The sequence below is a fragment of the Carcharhinus amblyrhynchos genome, chromosome 4 (genome assembly GCF_965287045.1).
Source record: "Carcharhinus amblyrhynchos chromosome 4, sCarAmb.v2.hapA, whole genome shotgun sequence".
In the NCBI taxonomy this organism is placed as follows: Eukaryota; Metazoa; Chordata; class Chondrichthyes; order Carcharhiniformes; family Carcharhinidae; genus Carcharhinus; species Carcharhinus amblyrhynchos.
In genome coordinates this window covers 131,535,587-131,550,551 of record NC_137327.1, presented here as the reverse complement: position 1 = coordinate 131,550,551, position 14,965 = coordinate 131,535,587, and the positions used below count along the sequence as shown (strand labels likewise).

Sequence of the window (14,965 nt, the reverse complement as noted above, 5' to 3'; positions counted from 1 at the left end):
TTCATGTAGATCAGGATTCCCAGAGGTTTTACAGTTTTCTTCTTGTTCTTAGATGGAGAAGATGAGAAACCAGCTTTGCCTCCTCGACCATCTAGTATCTCCACCATTACTTCAGAAGCAAAGAATACCTTAATACAACAGCTGCAGGAACGTTTGCAGGAGGGATCTCTGAAAAGGTAGCACTGCAAAGTGTATTGTTTGAAGTACTATTAAATTTCCGCTCGCTGATTGGGACAGAGATAGAGTGAATGAAGAAAAGGCGATGGAATATCTAAAATGTGTGATGAGCTCCTTGGGGTTTGTACGTCTAGAATGGCAGACCAATTGCTAAATTCAATCTTGAGTAAATTTTTAAGTTAAGTTTACTTATTAGTGTCACAAGTAAGCTCACGTTAACACTGCAATGAAGGTACTGTGAAACTCCCCTAGTCGCCACACTTTGGGTACACTGAGAGAAAATTTAGCACAGCCAATATCACTAAACCAGCACGGGTTTCGGACTGTGGGAGGAAACTGGAGCACCTGAGGAAACCCACGCAGACATGGGGAGAACGCGCAGACTCTGCGCAGTCACCCAAGATGGGAATTGAACCCATGTCTCTGGCATTGTAACAAAATAGATCAGGTATTGAGTTATATTGTGCACATGAATCACAAATATAATGCTCAGAAATTCATTAAAGTTTTCTATATGATAAATAGCAATGAAAAAAAACCAATGGCAAGTACAGCAGTTCTATTCACATAAAATCTTTAAGGCAGTGAAACACTCCAAGGAGCTCAGAGGAGCATTATCAAACACCGAGCCCCATCAGAACACATTGAGGCAAATGACCAAATATTTGGTCAAAGTCTTAGGCTTTAAAAAGAATCTTAAAGGACGAAAGGATGTGGAGAATCAGGGTGGTTTAGAAAGGGAATTCCAGAGCATGAGGTCTTGGCAGCTGACAGAATAGCCACGAATGGTGGAATTGTTCAAATCAAGATCCCAGAATTGGAGTGTAGACATCTCAAAGGGTTGTTGAACTCAAGGAGTTATAGGGGGTGAGGTCCTGGAAGGACTTGTAAACAAGGGTGATCACTTTATATTTGAGGCATCGCTTATCTGGGAGCCAATATAGGTTAGCGAGCACAAGGGTGATGGGTAAATTGGGTTTGGTGAGAACTAGGATGGGGGCAGCAGAGATTTGGATGACCTCATATTTATGGAGGGTATTCCAGGAGCTGAATTTAGTTAGAGTGTTGGGAGCCCCGACGGCAGGCATGAATGCTGGGGCAACGCTGCCTTGACTGTTGGAGCCGCTGTTGGGCTCCAGCTGAGAGGATGCAGTAAAGGAAGCCACCCTTATGGCAAGGTGAGTCGGATAAATAGCTGCCGGGACCAGTCAGACAGGCCCTACGCAGTGAGAGAAATGGGGTGGCAGGTGGGGGAGCCATTGCTCTGGGGAGGTTATTGCCGCTGGACAGGGGGAAAGGTTAACATGCGGAAAATGGGAAGGTCCATCGAATCCCTACAGTACGGAAGGAGGCCATCTGGCCCATCGAGTCTGTACTGACCACAACCCCACCCAGGCCCTATTCCCGTAACCCCACACGTTTACCCAGCTAATCCCCCTGACCCTAGGGTCAATTTAGCATGGCCCCAATCAACCTAACCCACACGTCTTTGGACTGTGGGAGGAAACTGGAGCACCCGGAGGAAACCCACGCAGACATGGGGAGAATGTGCAAACTCCACGCAGAAAGTGACCCGAGGCTGGAATTGAACCCGGGTACCTGGTGCAGTGAGGCAGCAGTGCTAACCACTCTGCTGCCTCACTGTGCCACCCTGCTGTCCATTGACCTCAGGCGGGATCTTGTGGTCACGGGTCGAACAAGCCTGTAAAATCCCACCCAGGGGCTTTGAATATATTGAAACCATAGCTGGATAGATTTTTACTTAACAAGGGAGTGAAGCTTATCGGGGAATAGACAGGAATGTGAGGTTGAGGTTACAATCAGATCAACTATGATCTTATTGACTGGGGAAGTAGACTCAAGGGGCTGAGTGGCCTGCTCCTGCTCCTAATTCATTCGTTTGCCTGTCCTTGAAGTCAGGACAGTGGAAAAGATAGTTAAGAAAGCATATGAAATGCTTTTGTTTATTGGGCACATATTGAATACAGTAGCAGGGGTGTAATGATGGAGCTGTATAAAATGCTGGTTTAGGCCCACAGCTGGAACTTTCTGTACAGTTCTGGTCACTGCATTACATGAAGGGCATAACTGATCTGAGAAAGTCCAGAGAAGATTTACAAGAATGTTGCCTGGCTTGCAAATTGCAGCCATGTGGAGAAATTGGATAGAACATGTTGTTTTCTTTAGAACAGGGTGACCTAATTGAGGTTTACAAAATTATGTGGGGCCTAGGTAGGTTAGACAGAAAAGACTTGTTTCACCTAGCTGTGAGGTCAGTGACCAGTGAACAGAGCTGCATGGTGATTGGTAAAAGGGTTACAGGAGACATGGGGAAAAGCCTTTCCGCCCAGAGGTTGTTGGGTGTTTGGAATTCACTGCCCAAGTTGGCGATGGAGGCTGAAACGCCCAACTCATTTGAAAGACTCCTGAAGTGCTGGAACCTGCAAGGCCAGGGGCCAGATGCTGGAAAGTGGGATTGAAATGAGTGGCGAGTTTCTTTTTCTCTTCTTGTCCGGTTCAGATACAATGGGCTGAATGGCCACTTTCTGCACCACAGCTTTCCTACAGTTCTATGGATCTATATTCTTGCCCAGTTGGAGGTAACGGCAGATCTGAGGAGGGTCAATATGTCATGGTCTGACTCAATTTGAACAAGAAATTAGACTGTGGTTTCGAGCTAATAGCAAGGAAGTGGAGTTTATGGTGTGAGGAAGAAACATGGGCTTTGATCCTTCTGATGTGTAAGTGCCCTGAATACCTCACGGTTGTGAGTGAAAAATCTTAGTAAGCTGAAACGAACATATTTCTGCAGTTATGTCATCAAAGTGTTTTGAAATGACTCACACATGGAACAGCTCGTGGACAGGAATGTATTTGAACACCTACTGATTATAATTGCTTGAATAACAGATGGAAAGTGACGATATTTAAAATAATTATTAACCAATTCAACCTTCTGAGTACATGTACAGTAATAGCACCTCCTTCTTTACAACCTATTCAGTGAGTATGCTACATTGGTGAATGACTACTTGAAGATGAGCCTTCAAAAGGACCTTGATGCCATGAGTATGGGAACTACAAGTCTCTTACATTTCAACAAGGCCATTGTGAGGTTGTGCAAAGACCTAGACAGGTAAAGTATAGCAACAAGACCAGGCACTTATATCCTTTAATGTTTGAATGAACGAATGCCGACAGTGCAGAAGAGGCCACTCAGCCCATCGAAAGTGCACCCAGGCCCTCTCCAGCTTCCTATCCCTGTAACCCCACACATTTACCATGTCTAATCCAACTAATTTACACATTTTGGGACACTAAGGGACAACTTTGCATGGCTACTCAACCTACTTGCACATCTTTGGAATGTGGGAAGAAACCAGAGCACCTGGAGGAAACCCGCACAGACACAGGGAGAACATGCAGACTCCACACAGACAGTGACCCAAGGCTGGAATTGAACCCAGTTCCCCGGAATTATGAGGCACAGTGCTAACCATTGTGCCACCGTGCTGTGCTACTGGAGTTTATTACTGGAGTAATAAGCAGTAAAACAGAATGGGCTTGGGTTAATGAGACGGATCTAAATGTGAAAAAAATGTTTAATTGTTCAATGGATGAATCTGAAAAGCAGGAAATACCGATATCTTAAAATAAAGCTAGAAATACACTGCGCATCAGCGCCTAGAAAGTAGGGAATATAGATTTTGGTTTCTGCCTTTGATCAGAATTCAGTCCTTAATGAAACAATAGCCAGCCGTTTAGTTTAGTTCAGATTCTAATAGCCACAAGGTCAGAGAGTCATAGTGGCACAAAAGAGGCCATTTGGCCTATCCAGCTTGCTGTGCATTTCCTATGCTTTCTGACCTGTGAGTTCTTTACTTGGAATAAGCAAGGGGGTGAAAGGTTACTGCAGGGTCAGCAGGAATGTGGGATTGATGTTACAATCAGATCAGCCATGATCTTATTGAATGGCGGAGCAAATCCGAGGGAATAGGTAGTCTACCCCTGCTCCTAATTGCTGTGTCCCTATCTTCATATGTTGATTTATTCTGCATTTTGCACATTTAAATTAGTCAGAGAGTGATGAAGCAACATCTTTGCAATTTTCTGGTTAGAAAGGCACTGGCTCATTAAAAGGTTCAGGGACTCAAATTCAGGATTAACCTTTTAGAATGAAGCTATTATATATTAGCCCGCATTCATTGTGAACTAATATAAAATAGCAGAAGGCTGTGGAGATCAGGTCATTGAGTGTCTTTAAGACAGAGATAGATAGGTTCCTGATTAATAAGGGGATGAGGGGTTATGGGGAAAAGGCAGGAGAATGGGAATGAGAAAAGTATCAACCGTGATCGAATGGCAGAGCAGACTTGATGGGCCGAGTGGCCTAATTCTGTTCCTATGTCTTATGGTCTTATGGTCTATTCCTTTTACCTCTCTGCTTCAATTCACTTTCTGCTTTATACAGGGAGATAGACCTGGTGGTCACCAACCTTGAGGCAATAACACAAGTATTTGGTGGGAATGCCCACTGCAACGCACTCAAAAGAGAGGTGAGAAATGAATTACATTTCAGGGCCAAAGTGAGCCAGCAGTGAGGGGCATGGGAAGGGCATGGGAGGGGGATGAGGGGTATAATGGGCTTTATTGTGTTTAATGTCTGTTTTCACAGCTGGGTTATGGTCTTTTGCACAGCCCGGCTCCACACTTGGCAGACCCTGTGGTCACCTCTATATTTTCACCCGGGGCAAACACAGTAAGAAGTCTCACAACACCAGGTTAAAGTCCAACAGGTTTATTTGATAGTAAACACCACAAGCTTTCGGAAACGCTGTTCCTTCGTCAGGTGAGTGGAGAGTTCTTGGTGTTATGAGACTTCTTACTGTGTTCATCATTTTCGCTTGGGGCAGCAGGCACAACTGCAGTTAATACCTTCCCCACCCCCAACCCCCCAATCCCAGAACAAAAATAGAATATCTTGGTACTATCTCCCAAGTTGAAGTTGGGAATTTTCCCAACTCCATGTTCCTGACTCAGGAGCAAATATTTGGCCCTATGACTCTAGTTTTGGGTTTAATTAAATCATGTTCAAACTGGACATGAAATTCTATCATATTATGATCACTCTGTTCTTGAGGCCTGTTTATTACAAGGTTATTAATTAACCATTTCTCATTGTACAATACTAGATCTATAATAGCCTATCCCCTAGTTGGTTCATTGGTGTACTGATCTAGAAACCTATTTTCTTTATCTTACATGGGGTAGATTCAAAGAAGGGGTGTAAGGTTATTTATTAGTGTCACAAGTAGGCTTACGTTAAGGCTACAACAAAGTTACTGTGAAAATCCCCTAGTGTTGCCATGTTCCGGCGCCTGTTCGGATACACTGCGGGACAATTTATCACAGCCAATGCACCTAATCAGCGCGTCCTTCGGACTGTGGGAGGAAACTGGAGCACCTGGAGGAAACCCATGTAGACACAGGGACAATGTGTAAACTCCACACAGACAATGACCCAAGCTGGGAATCGAACTTGGGTCCCTGGCGTGGTGAGGCTGCAGTGCTAACCACTGTATCATCGTGCTGCTCTTCTTCTGAGAGGTCTCTCATAGAATCACTATACCGCAGAAAGAGGCCATTCAGCCCATTGAGTTTGCACTGACCACAATCCCACCCAGGCCCTATACCCCTAACCCCTCATATTTACCCTGCTAATCTCTCTGACACTAGGGTTAATTTAGCATGGCCAATCCACCTAAGCCACACATCTTTGGACTGTGGGAGGAAACCAGAGCACCCAGAGGAAACGCACGTGGACACGGGGAGACAGTGCAAACTCCGTACAGACAGTGACCCAAGGCTGGAATTGAACCTGAATCCCTGGTATTGTGAGGCAGTAGTGCTAACCACTGTGCCATCCAAGGGTTATGATTTTAAAATTGCAGCTAAGCCATTGAGGAATAAAATTAAGAAACACTTTTTCATACAAAGCTTGGTGGGAACCTGGAAACCTCACCTCCAAAAGCCTGTGGGTGCTAGATCAACTGATATTGTCACGACTGAGATTGATAGATTTAATAGTCTTGAAAGATATGGATTAATGGTGAGGTATACGGGTTGCGATGCGAGCCACCATAATCTAAGTGTATGGCGGAACAGATTCATGTGCCGGAACTTTACCCCCCTGCTTCCCAAGGCTCATAAGATCCCACCTGAGGCCAGCACAGAATGCCGTTCTGCAAGGCTCACCTGCCCTGATTCTGGGGCATCTGAGGAGGTAAAATTCCAGCCATGGTCTGTTCATATTCCAATGTTCTTGACTTTATCCTGAAAAGTAATAAAGAAGTGGTAGTTTTTCACAACAACCTCTGTTTTATTATCCATTATGAAGCCATGCCATGTGGTTTATTGAATTAGAAAGGAAATCTTGGGAACCAATGTTTATTTTTCTCATGTCTAATGTTTGATTATTGTTGTTTTATTTTCACAGGAGCCTCTCAGCCCAAGTGGCTCTCGAGAACTTGAAGTCCTCATCAACAAAATTAAAAATCTGGGCAATATGCTGCCAAATATGGAGGAGAGGGTAGAGTTTCTCTGCCTGTTTTTGAATTGGCTTATGTTAGAGCTGATGAATAATTTATTGGGCTGATGTCCCACCATAGCACAATGACAATTAATTAGCTACTGGCGGCTGAGAAATGTGACTGGGGTTTCTAAAACGGCTGGGGCAGGGTTGCCGTCAGCTTTCAGCCTAGATAGAATCATAGGAGCCTACAGTGCAGAAAGAGGCCCTTCGGCCCATCGAGTCTGCACTGACCACAATCCCAACCAGGCCCCACCCCCATATCCCTACATATTTTACCCACTAATCCTTCTAACCTACGCACCTCAGAACACTAGGGGAAATTTTTTAGCATGGCCAATCAACCTAACCTGCACACCTTTGGCCTGTCACCTGAGCCCCTGTTATGCCGGCAAACCTCCAGCCTCAGTGTGAGATATGCAAACAGTTACGTTTTATTTAAGTTGGGTTTAACCCAGCTTGCGGGAGAATACATTCATGAAGAAAAATATGGTGAAATTTTTATCTGCTCTTGGGCAATACTGCTCAGGCACTAATTATGGTTTACCCTGAGGGCATTAGAGGACTTGGGTCACATGTATGATGGAATTTACAGTGCAGAGCGAGGCCATTTGGTTCAACGAGCCTGCACCAACAACAAACCCACCCAGGTCCTGTCCTAGCCCCGTAGCCCCACATATTTACCATGCTAATCCCGCGGACATTAATGGACAATTTATCATGGCCAATCAACCTAACCTGCACATATTTGGACTGTGGCAGAAAACCGGAGCACCCGGAGGAAACCCACGCAGATCCGGGGAGAATATGCAGGTTCTGGGTTTCTGACCAGACAGGCTAAGGACTGGCATATTCCCTTCCCCAAGGACATATGTGAGCCAGAGTGGAATTTGAACTTGCAATCTACGAGTTACTACTGCAGTGCCATAATCATTCAGTTTTGCACCTCGCCACTAAGGGAGAGTATGTAAAGAACGAATAGGAAAGAGTCAAGAGTGGAACAGATTTGTATGGACCCAATGGATTGATTCTGGAGGTGTTTTTGAAGCCGCGCTCATTACCTGCGCCATTTACAAATTTCAGTTTTTTAAAAAATTAATTTGTGGGACATGGGCGTCGCTGGCTGGCCAGCATTTATTGCCCATCCCTAGTTGCCCCTGAGAAGGTGGTGGTGAGCTACCCTCTTGAATCTCTGCAGTCTGTGGGTTGACCCACAATGTTTTAGGGAGGGAATTCCGAGATTTTGACTCAGCGACTGCAAAGGAACGGAGGTATATTTCCAAGTCAGGACGGTGAGTTGTTTGGAGGAGAATTTGCAGGTGGTCGTTCCCATATATCTGCTGCCCTGGTCTTCTAGATGGAAATCAAAAGGATAGGAGCAGCAAATACATGGGAACTGGAACCCTTGCTAATCTAGGACCCTTCAAAATGTCCTCCACAAAGACTTTCCTTCCTTTCTAATGTTAGCACAAGGCCACAGCTTATGCCATCAATGCTAAAATCAAAAATAAAAGGATGGGATTGAATGCTTGTATTCTGGGAATGAACTAATATTATCCATTGTGATTTGTTGACAGGTTCTGAGGGGATTACAACATGTGGCAGCCACACATGGGGTGGAATTACCTATTCATTTAGCATCGCCTGAGAACAGCACAAGGAATTCATCCAAATCCATCCCAATTCAGACCTTTGAGGTAAAAGAGAAAGCTTTTCTTACTTAAAAAAAAAATTGGCGAATAAGCTTTCTTCATGGACAGGCATTGACGGCGTTGAGTATGGAACATTCATGTCCAGTAACACCAAGCTTTGCAATTAAATGTGCAGTAATGCTATTTGGAAAAGAGTTTCTTAATGTAAAAGTAGCTTGGAAGTTATTGCTTATTATTCTCTAACCTCGCCGCTCATTTTATTCATTGGATGGGATTCTCCATGCTCTCTGTGGTGTGCTTTGCGGTAGCAGAGGTGACCTGCCATTAGCTTGGTGGCAGGTTCTTCCAGTCTGACCACTGGCAACAGGTTTTTCTGTAGTTTTTAACCTCTGCTGCTGGAATACCTGCGACAGGGATTTGCTGTCAGCAGGACTGGAAAATCTTGTTGACATGAACGGATGGAAAATTTTGACCATTGTCTTTGGCTAAGAGGCGATAGTGTAGACAAGCCATGTCTCACATTCCTTAATGAAAACGATACACAAGCCTGAGAAAATGTACTGACTGACTCAAGAACAGCCTCTTTCCTGCCTTATCACGAGTTGATCTTTCTCTATCACCTCGCTATGACTGTAACACGACACTATGCATGCTCTACGGTGGCATGGTGGCACTCTGGTTAGCATTGCTGCCTCACAGTGCCAGGGACCTGGGTTTGATTCCTGGCTTAGGTCACTGTCTGTGTGGAGTCTGCATATTCTCCCCATGTCTGCGTGGGTTTCCTCCCATAGACTAAAAGATGTGCTGATGCATTATTGGCCATGCTGAATTCTCCCTCAGTGTGCGCAAACTGGCGCCAGAGGGTAGCAACTAGGGGATTTTCGCAGTAACTTCATTGCAATGTTAATGCAAGCCTATTTGTGACACCAATAAGTAAAATCTCTTTTTTTTTCTCCTCTATGAACAGTATGCTGTGTCTGTAGAGTGTGCAAGAAGCAATATTTTTCACTGTGCACCAATACATGTAACAATAATAAATTAAATCAAACCAAATATTAATCTTCCAAACTGTTATCTGCAAAGATGCTTCCTGATGTTATCCTTGGGAAGAGGCACAATAGTTCCTTGATAGATCCTTATTGTAACATGGCAGATATTATGAAGGCAGATACAGCACATACTGTTTACATTGGTGTGTATGTGCATTTATGTCTGTTTGTGTGTGTATGCTATTATATGAAACAATCTTACTCAGGTAAAGATTTCTAATTTTTCTTACCTTTAGGTAAAGCTTGGAAAGACTCAGAAATATACATTGATTGTTGATGTGGAGGGGGGAAAGCTTCAAATCTCCAAGAAAACCAGTGGCTCACCAGAAGAATCCATCTCATATGATAAAAGTAAGGAGAATTGGTGGTTAGTCCAGACCAGCACCCACCCTTCTGCTCTGGGTACATTGTTGACAGCATTCCTTACACTTCTCATTTAGGATTTCATCATATTAAAAAATCTGAAGAGAAAAGAAAAAGGAACAAGTTTGCAAGATGATTATTAATAAAGAAATTTTCTAAACGTATTAATTCAGATATTCCCCCTGTGTTGAGTTACATTTTTCTGAAGTGATTCATTCCAGCACCCAGAAATATCCACACAGTGATCTCTCTCTGGGAAGCAATGTTTCCCAATATCAGTTTTGAAATGATCTTTTACTGATTTGAAACTATGATTTCTTATTCTGCTCCCACAATTTACTTTGAAGTAATATTCATGAGTGGACTTTCTTTAACTCCTTAATGTTGTGCCTGCTGCACAGTTTCTTTTAACCCTTATATGGTGAACAAAGAATCAGTAGACTTGTCAGTACAATAATATTTATTTAAAAACACAGCCTATAATTATGTACCCAAACAACAATCCTACAGAAATACTAAAGTTCAAGTCCAATACTTGACTTAACTTTGCGTGACAGGCAGGTACCCAGGCAGACATTGGCCTTTATCTGTCCGCTGGTCCCTGTAGTTCTCTCCATAGTCTGGCTCTGGTCTTCCTGCTGTTTTAGTTCTTGCCCAATTGTCCCAGAGTGCTTTATAAGTCACCATTTTAGGTGGCCCATTTGGCCACAGTAACAAATCTTTAACTCTGGGCAGCATAGTAGCACAGTGGTTAGCACTGCTGCCTCAAAGCGCCAGGGATCCAGGTTCAACTCCTAGCTGGGTCACTATCTTGTGTGGAGTTTGCACATTCTCTCCATGTCGGTATGGGTTTCCTCTGGGCACTCTGGTTTCCTCCCACAGTCCTAAAGAAGTGTTGGTTAGATGCATTGGCCACACTGAATTCTCTCTCAGTGTATCCAAACAGGCGCCGGAGTGTGGTGACTAGGGGATTCTCACAGTAACTTCATGTAAGTCTACTTGTGACACTAATCAATAAACTTTGAACTCATTTGCCTTTATAAGACCTCCCCTCTGAAGAGAGGGAACTCATTTAGACTTTACCTGAAATTCAGACTTGCAAGATGCTGATAATTATAGATTACTGACTTGTTTTATCCCCTTGCTTTACAGTTTTGCAATTGGTTAAATATCAGAGCACACCAAACACACTACAGATTGTGACTGACAAAGAGAATCAGAAAAATCAGCAGAGGGACTTCATTTTTGAAAATGCACGGGTAAGCTGAGATTCCAGATTCAAGTCAATCCAGGGATTGAGTGTAAAAATCAATGCTGATATTCCAGTGCAGTACTGAGGGAGCACTGCACAGTTGGCAGGGCGATGAGACGTGAAATGCCTTATTTGCCTGTTCGGGTGAAGTGCCTGCCACAGCACTTACTTTGAAAGCAAGGGTGTTATCCCCAAGTATCCCTTTTGTATTCATTTATTCTCCATCCTTAATTGCCTTTGAAATGAGTGGCTGGCTAGGTTCTTTCAGAGTCAACCACATTTCTGTGGGTCTGGAGTCACATATGGGTTGAGCAGATACCAAATGACTTTTTGTGATAATGAATAATGGTTTCATGGTCATCATTAGATTTTAATTCCAGGTTTTTAGGAAATCCAGATTTCACCATCTGTTGTGATGGGATTGGAATCCCCCAGCACCGCCCCCCCTCCCCTCCCCTCCCCTCCCCTAGAACACTACGCTGGATGTCTAGAATATTAGTCTAATAATAGAATCCCTACAGTACAGAAGGAGGCCATTCAGCCCACCAGGTCTTCACCGACCACAATCCTACCCCTAACGCCACATATTTACCCTGCTAATCCCCCTGACACTAAGGGGCAGTTTAGCATGGTCAATCAACCAAACCTGCACATCCTTGGATTGTGGGAAGAAACCTGGAGGAAACTCATGTCGAGACAAGGGGAAGATGCAAACTCCACACAGACAGCGACCCGAGGCTGGAATTGAACCTGGGTCCCCGGTGCTGTGAGGCAGCAGTGCTAACCACTGCGCCACCTCATAATGCGGACAATTGCTGACAATACCAGCATACCACCACCTGCTGGTTAATACTTATCTCTCAGCCAAGATCACTAAAAGAGATCAAGTTGCTTTTTGCAAGGAATTTGCTGTGTGTCCTGCGTTATGGCAGTGACTGCATTTCAAAAGTATTTCTCGCTGGCTGTAAAACATTTTGAGGCATCCAGGGCATGATCTTACAATCTTGTTTACCCATCTTTTGGCGAGATGGTAAGATCGGGTGGGAAGTGAAAAATGAGGAACACTCCCAGTTTCTCGCCTCACTCGATTCTGCTGGTCCTGTTTTGCTGGCGAAAGTGACTTCCTTTCTGGGCATGAAGCTTATTACACTGTAATGACAATATTAACATGCCATATCGTCCAGGGTCATTCAACTTAGCGCTCGCTCGCTCGAGCGAGATTCACAGCTGGTCTCCATCGGTGGAGACCAGATGTGATGGCCTCCCGGGGGGAGGGGTGAATTGGAAGCCATTGATCCAGGCCAAGGCCTAGCGCTGCCCATGGGGCAGTGCCTATCAGGCATCCTGGCACTGCCTGTTGGGCACCTTGGCGCTGCTCAATGGGCCTCTTAATGGTGCCAGGGGCTATGCCAATGGTTTGGGTCCTGATTGGGGGGGGGGGGCAGATCCTGAATGGGGGTAAGGCAATGACAGGAGGGGAGGGAAGGGGGGTGGGGGGGGGTGGGGGCGGTGGTGGAGGGGGTCTAATGTTTGGGGGTGGAAATTGCCAACACTGGCAGTGCAAATGGATTGTCTGGGGGGGGAGGGTCCGATGTTCGGGGGAATGGGAAGGTGCAGGCACTGACTGTGTGGGTGGATAGTCTTGGGGGGGGGGGAAGGGTCCAATATTCGTCAAAGTTTACTTGGAGTCCTTCTTTCCAGAAGCATCTTCCTATGAATAGGGTCACTGACACCAGCTTCCTGCAAGCCCCAATCCCCCACCTCTCCTGTCAATGGCAAAAGGACCACAGGCCAACGCAATACAGGCCTTTTTTCTAATTTCATTTTGAAAACAATTCGAGATTAAACAATAGAACATTGTGTGAAGTGCCTAATCAGAACATATCTTGCGAGTGGATTGTCTGGTTGGAAGGGTCCAATGTTCAGGGGAATGGGAGGGTGCGGGCACTGACTGTGAGAGTCGATAGTCGGGGGGGGGGGGGGGGGGGGGCGGGGAGGGACTGATGTTTGGGGGATGGGGGAGATGCAGACGCTGACTGTTGAGGGGGGAGGGTGTGTGAGGAAGTGCTGACTCTGATCGGGGTGGGGGTGGGGTAGGTGATGATGATTGATTACTCTGATTTGGGAGGAGTAGGAGATAGAGAACCCACCCTAATCAGGGGCTGGGGGAAGGAGAAAGCTGACCTCGATCAGAGTGGGGGGGGAGGGTGGAAAGAGGTGCTGACTCTGATCACAGGGGTTGGGGTGGGCGAGGTGGGGCAGTGTTGGGGAATGCTAAATTTGCTCAGAATGGGGACTGGGGGTAGTCCCTGAGACTTCCGTGGTGGGCTGTGGGGGAGGATCATTGATGTTCTGATTGGGATAGCCTTTAAACATGGCGCCTCACCTCAGTGCAGTCAGGCTCTGAAGAGAAACACATGCTAGAACCAACACTCTGCCAATTTCTGGGAAGCTCGCCCCTGCGCAAACCATCTGTGCATGACTGTTTATTCGATCTTCTGGATCTCTTGAATATGTTGCAGCCTTTATTATTTTCCACAGTAAGGGCTGGATTTTCCATCTCCCCTTGCCCCAAGACCAGAAAATCCTGCCTGAGGTCTATGGACCTTTGCATGATCTGACTCCACTCACCATGGGAATCGTAGCGGCCGGGATGGGAAAATTCTACCCAAGTATCTTCTGCATTACATGACAATGGTAACCTTTGTTGTTGAAGTTTTACATCCCAGAAGGAAAAGAACACTAAAAATGGGGAATTAAGAATACTGCTCCGAACTTTTTTTTCCCTATTGGGATTATATCCAAATTATTCTCTACGTTAGGACTCATATTGACAGCTCCTGATCTTTATCCCGACAGAAGCGAGAAGCTTTCTGCCAACTTCTCCAGCTTATGAAGAACATACACTCTCAGCAGGATGAACCAGACATGATATCCATCTTCATTGGAAGCTGGAACATGGGTAAGTTACTGAAGGATTTGTGTCCAACTAGAAAAACCTGGTCCCGGAAAATGATGCTGCATATGTAGTGAATGGCAGATATCCTTGGGATTGTGTTCTTTCTGGAATGCCTCCCAGGCGAGTCCTAATCTGTGACCAAGAGCAAAGCTGTTGAGGTACGAAGGTGAATATCTCTTGCCAGTGAGATCACCATTGTGCGCTGGAGGGAAAAGGAGCTAGTGGGGCAGGAAATCAGGAGCAAAAGCTACGCCTCTCGTAATGATTTTCAGCTGTTGGTTTGAGTCAGCTCTAAATGCAAAGAAAATGGCAACCTGCTAGCAGAGCTCAAATTTCAATAGTGACACATTTGTATAATTACTCATTGATCCATGCTTGGATGGGTTTTAGGAAAACACTATCAAAGAAGCTGGAAAATTGCAAGCAATTTTTAAAGAAATGGAAACAATTCGGACTGGCCAGTGGTTAGCTCTGCTGCCTCACTGCGCCAAAGACCTGGGTATGATTCCAACCTCGGGTCACTGTCTGTGTGGAGTTTTGCACCTTCTCCCTGTTTCTGTTTGTGTTTCCTCCAGGTGTCCTGGTTTCCTCCCACAGACCAAAGATATGCAGCTTAGGTGGATTGGCCATGGTAAATTTCCCAGGTTAGGTGGATTGGCCATGTAAAATTACTCCTTAGCGTCCAAAGATATGCAGTTTATGTAGATTGGCCATGGTAAATTGCCCCTTAGTGTCCAAAAAATGTGCAAATAAATTGGATTGGCCATGGTAAATTTCTCCAGGGCATCCAAAGATATGCAGGTTGGGTGGATTGGCCATGCTAAATTTCCCCTTTGTGTCCAAAGGTGTGCAGGTTAGGTGGTTTGGCCATGGTAAATTGTCCCTTAGTGTCCAAAGATGTGGCAGGTTAGGTGGATTGGCCAT

The 14,965-nt window shown here is 45.2% G+C and overlaps 1 protein-coding gene across 1 annotated transcript in view; it reads left to right on the top strand.

The window, feature by feature from the left end:
* The window catches only part of LOC145342364 (phosphatidylinositol 3,4,5-trisphosphate 5-phosphatase 2-like), a 107,552-nt gene that overhangs the window by 50,215 nt on the left and 42,372 nt on the right, over positions 1–14,965 (top strand). Inside the window, exons 4-11 of the mRNA XM_080187885.1 lie at positions 53–176; positions 3,182–3,313; positions 4,649–4,733; positions 6,674–6,766; positions 8,344–8,463; positions 9,704–9,818; positions 10,983–11,089; positions 13,942–14,044. Coding sequence (XP_080044011.1) covers positions 53–176; positions 3,182–3,313; positions 4,649–4,733; positions 6,674–6,766; positions 8,344–8,463; positions 9,704–9,818; positions 10,983–11,089; positions 13,942–14,044 — 879 coding nt within the window. The remainder of the gene's footprint in view (positions 1–52; positions 177–3,181; positions 3,314–4,648; positions 4,734–6,673; positions 6,767–8,343; positions 8,464–9,703; positions 9,819–10,982; positions 11,090–13,941; positions 14,045–14,965) is intronic.